This window comes from Elephas maximus, chromosome 7 (genome assembly GCF_024166365.1).
Source record: "Elephas maximus indicus isolate mEleMax1 chromosome 7, mEleMax1 primary haplotype, whole genome shotgun sequence".
Taxonomy (NCBI): Eukaryota; Metazoa; Chordata; class Mammalia; order Proboscidea; family Elephantidae; genus Elephas; species Elephas maximus.
In genome coordinates, this window is record NC_064825.1 from 81,487,026 (window position 1) to 81,495,523 (window position 8,498).

Below are 8,498 nucleotides of genomic sequence, written 5' to 3' on the forward strand. Positions count from 1 at the left end.
CTTTATGGATTTCAGGTACCGAGACTACAGAGGTCCCCCTTGGAGCTCCAAACCCTATGAGTTCACCTTACAATATTGGCATATCCTTGCTGCCCGATTGGCCTTCATTATCGTGTTTGAGGTTAGTCACAGACTTAGGAGAAAATTACTGTAGGTAAATGTTTTCCCAACTGATTTATCAGTTGTCTCTTTGAAGCCAGGTCCTCATTGATTTTTGAAAAATGAATTGAATAGTTCCTCAGAAAAGGCTTGGCTACAGTGAAACCATTCTAACAAGAGTCAAAAAGCAAGAGTGGAAAAATGTTAGAAGATAGGTTAGTGAGTTTTTGTATCAGAAACCCAGGGTAAAGGAAGCTACCACACAGTTGAACTGAAAACTTAGTTTGAGTCTCCTAGTGGTTAAGTTTAAAAAGGAAAGGGTGGGTTACCTGATTTTCATCATCTGAGAAAAGAATGCATATCTTTTTGTCAAGATGGAGAAACATATTTTGAACAATCAACTTGAATTACATTTGATCACGTGCATATTTGTATAAGGGACATTGGATGATTCAATAAATGATGCCTGAGAACACTTTTATAAAAAGTGCACAGATTCTGACTGTCAGTCACGCAATATTAGATTGTTGTCCCATGAAGACATTTTGGGGAAGTTACGGTGTTATTGCTTTGTTTAGTATATAACTTAGCTGATACCATGAAGCACTTAGCACTAGAATATATTGAGTATCTACTCTCTGAACCAGCACTAGGATCTATGGAAAGACTTTGAATGCATCTCTTTCCTATGGCCAAAATTATGGAGAGAAAAGCAAGGCCATTGCTAAGACTTTTGGGAAAAATCTCATTAAGGGCACCTGTGCCTCTCAACTGATCTCCATTAAAGTACTTCAGATTTTGTAGTGAAATGTTCCTCCTGTGTAAAATGAAACGCTTACCTCTAAGATCTCATCCAGATCTGAAATTCTGTTACTTAAAGACTCTATTGCCTAAAAAATATTTCCTGATAAAATGATATTTTCTACTTATTACCAGTAGCATAAGAGCTTTAGGCATATTTATAATTTAGGAAAGTCAGTTTTTAATGTGTATATTTTTATATACACTTTTTTGTGTGTGTTCTTTATTCAAATTTACATTAATGGTATTCTATACTAAAACACATTTTATGTTTCGTATGTTTATCTTTATTAGATCTAGAGAGAGATCTGGAAACCCTGGTGGCGTAGTGGTTAAGTTCTACGGCTGCTGACCAAAAGGTCAGCAGTTCAAATCTACCAGGCACTCCGTGGAAACCCTATGGGGCAGTTCTACCCTGTCCTATAGGTTTGCTATGAGTCAGAATCGACTTAAGGGCAGCAGGTTTGGTTTTTGGTAAGGAGAGAGCTAGCCATTAAATCTACCCATGTGTAGATCGTTTCTTACTACATGATATTTCATCGAATGTAAATACCAGATTCCCCTTTGGATGGGCTGTTGTTGTTAGGTGCCATCGTGTCATTTCTGATTCATACCGACCCTATGACCAACAGAATAAAATACTGCCCAGTCTTGCAGCATCCTCGCAATCCTTGCTATCCTTGAGCCCGTGGTTGTAGACACCGTGTCAACCCATCTCATTGACTATCTTCCTCTCTTTTGCTGACCCTCTATCAAGCATGATGTCCTCCTCCAGGGAATGGTCCCTCCTGATAACCTGTCCAAAGTACATGAGACGAAGTTTTACCATCCTTGCATCTAACGAGCATGCTGGCTGTACTTCTTCCAAGACAAATTTGTTCATTCAATACCACAATTCAAAGGCATCACTTCTTCGGTCTTCTTTATTCATCATCCAGCTGTCACAAGCATATGAGGGGACTGAAAATACCACGGGCATAACTTGGATGGGTACTTAGACTTAAATCAATTCTTGTACCTAAAATAAATCTCTATTAACAATCTTAGACATGTTACCTCATGAACATGTTTAAGGGTTTCTCAGGGATGTATACCCAGGTGTGCAATCATTTGTTTAGGTGCCTACTCAGGTTCATGAAATAATGTTGGATTGTGCTCCCAAATGACCACAGCTGTTTATACTGCCAACAGCAGTGGATGAGGGTTTCCCAGTCCGTTACATTTTCACCAGTTCTTCGTATGACCTGAGTTTCTAATATTTTTCAGTTGAATTTGAGTAAGATGATATTTTTTTATTTATTTTGTTTTCTATATTTGTTCTAGCTTTCTTCCTACCGGCATTGACCATCACTTTTTGTACTAGAAAGCCATTTTGGTTTCTTTTTTTGTAATTTTGTAACATTGGCCTATTTTCAGCTGAGTCTCCAGTATATTTGCTACTGAATTTCGTTTTTTTTTTTTAACATATATCCCACATATTATCCCTTTGCCAGTTATAAACACAGCAAATATATTTTTCCTGTCTATAATCATTCAATTTTATTTATAAACAGCTAATGTTTAATTTTGATATAGTCAAAACCATCATTGCTTTTCCTTTATGTTTTTTTATTTATTTTGTGTATCTTATTTAAGAAATTTCCTCATAAGAAGTTCAAAAAAACTCCGTTACACTTTTTATTATTAATTATATAAAAATTTTACCTTTCACATTTGTTTAAGATACCTAAAGTTTGTTTTTATATAGCCTGAGGAAAAAGCTTGTTTATCTTCTTCTCCATGTAGTAAGATAATTTTCACAGCACTGTCTACTAAATAATCTATTATTTCTTCACAGGTTTGTAATTCCACTTCAATAATTTCAAGTTTCTATATAGTCATGGGTGTATCCCTGGCCTCTGTATTCTGATATATTTGTCTATTTTTCTGTTCTTAGGTCAGTATCACACTATTTAAGTGTGGTGGCTTCGTAATATAATTTAATTCTGGCAGTGAACCCTCCACCTCCATTATATTTGCTTTTATTTTTCCAAAATTGCTTTAGCTATTTGGAGGTTAATTATTCACATAAATTTAGAATTCATATTTTTCAAGTCACCCCCCCTAAAAAAAAAAACCCATAACTTGTAGCCATCAAGTCCCTTCTAACTCATATCAACCCTATAGGACAAAGTAGAACTGCCCCATAGGGTTTCCAAGGAGCCACTGGTGGATTCTAACTGCAAACCTTTTGCTTAGCCAAGGACCTCTTACTATCATGCAAGAATTTTGGTTAGAATGATATTTGTAGAAATTATTGAGGAAAATTTCGCCTGTCAGCAAATTTATGCTGTTTCATTAATCAACATGGAATTTATTCAGCTAACTTTTATGACCTTGAAGCATTTTAAAAATATTCTCTGAAAGTAGCTTGTTGGTTCCTTTTAAAGTTCATTCCTATAAACTTTGTAGATATTTTCTGCTGCTATTGTAAATGGCATTTTTTCCTCATATGATTGACTTAAGTTTTGTTGGTGTGCTGGAATGGTGTTGATCTTTCTAAGAGGAGCATAGTTTCTTGCTGAGAGCTCCTGGTGGTTCTAACATTTGTCTGTCAAATCAGCTGGATTTAATAATGCCATTAATAATACCATTTGCGAATAATGACAGTTTCTCCTCTTGACTTCCAAGTTTATACCTTTTCTTTTGCTTGCCTTACGGGGTTGCTAGAAATTTCCACATTGCATTGAACAGCAGTGGTGTGAGCAATCATGTCTTATTTTCAACTTCGGCGTAAATGCTTGTTTTTTTTGTTTTTTTTTAATTTTTGTTTCTTAAGACATATTGCTGGTTATTTCTGTAAATCATTCCAAAATAGATATTTGGTCCGGAAGGAAACTCATGATTATCCACTTTTATAGATAAAGGAAAATATGACTTGATTTACTGTGCTTTCCTAGATATGGCATAATTTGCAATGATGTTTTCAAGGACACATAGCAAGCACAATTAAAAATTCCCTGCATTCTTCCCTTCCACGTACAGTTCTTGTTTACTAGAAGTCCTTTAGGTAAATGTATTCTTTTCCAAAGATCATCCTAATCACTATTAGTATCAGATTTTTTTTTTTCCTTTCTGAGAATTTGGAAGTTCTACCTTTCTTCTTCATGGGAAAAGGGAAAGGATGCATTTATGATAAAAGGGATTAATGTTTAAATAGAACTCACAGTATGCCAAGCACTCTTTTAAGCTCTTCACATATGTTTTCTCATTTAATCCTCAGGCCAACTTTTTTTTTTTTAATCGTGCTTTAGGTGAAAGTTTACAGCTCAAGTTAATTTCTCATTCAAAAGTTAATACACATATTGTTTTGTGACATTAGTTGCAATCCCCACAATGTGACAGCACACTCTCCCTTTCCACCCTGGGTTTCATGTCCATTTGACCAGTTCCTGTCCCTTCCAGTCTTCTCATTCTGCTTTTGGACAGGAGCTGCCCATTTGGTCTTGTGACTCATGCCAACTTTTATAAAAGATAACATCATTATCACCTTTTCAGAGACAAGGAAACTGAGGCACAGAGAAGGGAAGTGATTGGTCTAAGGTTACATCGCTAATGAGTGTGAGAGTAGGGTTTGTTCACACCTTTGAGTTTTGCTCCTGTGCTTTTATTTTTATATATAATACTTTTTGTCAATTTGTTTTTTAAAATCCCAGTAGTATGTTTTTATTATAGGAAAAGTTCCATAATAGTGATAAAATATTTTAAAGCAATTATGGTATATGAACTTAACAATAGAGTAAACATTCCTATGCTGGAGATTGAATCTAAACCCAACATCGCAAGCAGACCATATGCTACATGGTTTCTACTGTAGTTTTATGATCTATTGGATCTGATTTCTCCCTGGACATGGTCTTTCCCATCTGTCCATAACAATGCATGCCATAACAGTATTGTGTACCATGTAAGGATTTTATAGACTTGAATTTAAGAATCATTCAATGTTTATTTTAACGTGTGGCAGCCAGGAGAGGAAAGAATCTTGTTTCCTCCTAATACTTAAGTGTTAAAGGGCCACGGTAGTATCCCCAATATAATTTTTGAAAATTATATTCTAGGTGGTACATTCTGTGTTCTGATACTTGAGTTTAAGGAAATGCAACATTGCTCATGATTGTTCTGTTTTATAATTAGCACTCCAGAATATTTGAAAAGTGTACTTTCTGCTCTTAAATTTCCAGCACCTTGTTTTTGGGATCAAGTCGTTCATCGCATTTCTGATTCCAGACGTACCACAGGATCTATATGACCGGATAAGACGGGAGAAATACTTAGTCCAAGAAATGATGTATGAGGCTGAATTAGAACATCTGCAGCAACAGCGGAAGAAATGTGGTCAGCCTGTCCACCACGAATGGCCTTAGCTGAAACCTGTTACGCAGTACAGGGGGTACCACTAGTGGGAAGGAGTGGTCAACTTCAAATTCTAGGTGGGATCTGGGAGGAAAGTATACTTGGCAAACTGTGTGTATAATACGCAACTTGGAAATGCATTACAGCCTTCTCTGAGATTTGAAGTATCCAGCTTCTAGGGAAGAAAAAGATGACACATAACCTTAAAAAACAGTTAGATTGCCATTGCAGGGAGCCAGGATATAATTTTCAGAGCCAGCTCCAAGGAGCTGTGTGGTTGGAGAACTCCACCTTCCATCAGCTGCAGCGTACAGGGAGGGTAGCGATGAGGTTTCTAGCCACAGAGAACCAGGTCAGTGTTCAAAAGCTAGGCGTGACTTAAAATCTCGTGTGGTCTTCGCTCATACTAATCTGACTTCCAAACCTTCGGTCCAGTTGATATGCTTCAAAGAAATGACTTAAATCAGTTATTGCCTTTGCTGCCAGAACTCAGTGTCCCTTCAGCTTATAGGCTCGTAGGAATTGCCCTTACCTCTTGCTGAGATTACGGATTTGTGCCACAAAGGAACTTAATGCTGCTTTACATCAACTATGCAGTTGAAGAGTTGCACATCACCTTTAGTACTGAAACCAAAAATCTAAGATCCCAAAAAGATTACCATTCTTAAAAGAATATTGTATGGCATTGGCTACATCCAAATTGGTTTTCTCCCTGGCAGAGCCAGTTGAACTGCACGTTTTTTTGTTTGTTTTTAATTAAATGCTAATAGAGTCACATACTTAGAAAATATGAGTGGTCATCCTTCTATTATTTAGATCGCAACTAACCCATACTTTACTGTGGCATGCTGTATTATAGTGGGTTTAATTTTTCCCCCTCCGACTTATTTTAACAGCCTTCCCAAAGTGTTACCTTCAACTCCTGTAAATATGTTGATTTTCCTTGTCCTTTTAAACCTCGGCAGTGTATAATCCAAACTACTATTTCTGCAGCTCTGAGACCACGTCTACAGTATGCCTTTGTGACTTGCAGAGCCAAATGCTTTGCAACACTTGTGCTTTTCCAACAATGTGCACTCTTGTTCATGAGCTAATGAAAACAATGCATGAAGATAAATCTGTATTATTTGTAGAAAGACTTTTTTTTTTAACTTTTGCTTTATTTTACATCACTAAAGGGAATTTTCTGTTATTATTTTTTCAGTATATTGGTTTGTTCATTGATTCGACAGATTGATTTTCTCTAGAAACAAAGTTAAATTAATTGTTAAAGACATCATTTTGATTTTTTTGTAGATGCACAGAATTAGAAAAATTGAGTCTGATTTGAGTTGCTATATCAGTGTGGACTCTATCTGTGAATATGTCTGTTCACAGACTGATGAATAGGGAATGATAGGGTATTCAACTAAAGCAAGTGCTGTGAGGCATAAACTGTGGACATGCAACAAGAAGAAACAGGAAGAAAGACAAGAGTTGAAGTAGGGGAATGTATGATAGAAATCAAGTTACTTTTCCTTGCAAAACAATCAAGGCTACTATCAGTTTTCTTTTCCTGGGTGGGTGGGAGTGGGGCTGAGGTATACACACACACACACTCACACAAGACACGACAACTGATTATTTTTGCCCAATTAAGTAAAGCATCGTTCTTTCCAAAATGTAAAAAATCACACTAAACACAATGGAAATAAAGCTAACTTTTCTCATAATAGAAAACTAAAAAAAAAAAAATCTTACTAAACGTGTTACCATCAAGTCAATTCAACACTGAAAATGTCTTGTTTTTTTTCCTTCTTTCCCTCCAAGGAAAAGCTGATAAATTATAGTTTTTGATCAATTTGTTTGTTTTGTTAAAAAATATTTAATTTCCTGCTTGCCCTCTGATTCTGAGCACCGGGAAGGCTCTCAGACTCTAAAACTTCCCTCACGTGCCCTTGCCACGTGTAACTCTTCCATTCAGTTGCCAGAGAGGTTCTCTTTCTGCCACCTGCTTATTTATAACAACTACTTCCACTAACTCCACAAAGGAGTTTTAAATGCATCCAGTTTTGTAGCTTCTACATTTCCTTGTCTTTGTAAATAAAATGTGTACACTTGCCTGGGAATAAATACTCTCTAATTTTTTTTAAGCCTATTGAAGACACAAATAAACTCAGCATTTTACATCTTTTCTAATTTAGGGGCACAAGACAAAGAGATCTGTCTTACAGCAGAACAAAGAATAACAAGTATGTCCTTGAATATTCTTCTCTTTCTGAGAAACTTTGATCCCATCAGACAAATATTGATTACTTACTTGAGGTAAAAATATGAGAAGAGGAAGTTATTTTTAATACAAAAAATCATAACACTTTGATTTAGAAAATGCCTTCTTTGTTATTTTTAAAACAGTTGAGTAAAATAGAGAAACAATGAGAGAAGTGTCCGACATTTTCCTTTTTTGGCACACCGCTGTGGACTCCAGTTATGCCTTTGTCACAGTTGGCAGTGAAGTGTCGACAGCCCCGCAGCATATGTTAGCTTTAGATCACTCTGCTTTAGTTGAAAGAAAATGTTTTCTATCATAGTGTTCACGTGAATACAAATTATTTTTCACAGATTGATAACACACACTATTCTCAGGAATTCTGTATTACATGAATGCTGCTTATATATTTTCATATTCTCAATGGTCTTTTCAAGCAAATAACTAATATATACGTGCATGCAGTCTGTCGTGACAAGTTGCTCAAAGCTGAAGCCCTTTGACAGTACAGTGTGTGGAAAATTGCTCTCGATCATATCCGAAGTAGCTTGCAAGTGTCCGAGTCTGTGAAAGCACCTTTAGATAAACTGCTGCTCCTGAGAGACTGCATGCAAGAGAACTCTGAATGCTGTACATTCTTCCCAAATGTCGTGGTGACTATTAGCACAACCTATTGTACCATGGAATGAAAAGGAACCTTTTTCACTCAATAAATTATGATTTGATATGGTATTTTTCCTATAATTTGCATGTTAAATTTAATCCTGCTTTTTTTAAATATTAAGTTGGGATTTGTGAGTGTATCTGGGGGAATGTTCATTCTTTAGCTGTACTAGGCATTAATTTCATATTTTTTCAGGAGCTTACCCCACTGCTAAAATGTTTTGACTATTTATATTCTGATAATATCACTGCTTTTTTCAAGGCATTGATCCTAATAATGTTATATGGAAAA

The 8,498-nt window shown here is 36.0% G+C and overlaps 1 protein-coding gene across 2 annotated transcripts in view; it reads left to right on the forward strand.

The window, feature by feature from the left end:
* The window catches only part of ANO3 (anoctamin 3), a 320,613-nt gene extending 314,187 nt beyond the window's left edge, over positions 1 to 6,426 (forward strand). For both annotated transcript variants that reach the window (XM_049890733.1, XM_049890734.1), the window contains 2 exons: positions 16 to 121; positions 5,124 to 6,426. In XM_049890733.1, coding sequence (XP_049746690.1) covers positions 16 to 121; positions 5,124 to 5,306 — 289 coding nt within the window. In that variant the 3' untranslated portion in view covers positions 5,307 to 6,426. The remainder of the gene's footprint in view (positions 1 to 15; positions 122 to 5,123) is intronic.
* The last annotated feature ends 2,072 nt before the right edge of the window (positions 6,427 to 8,498 follow it).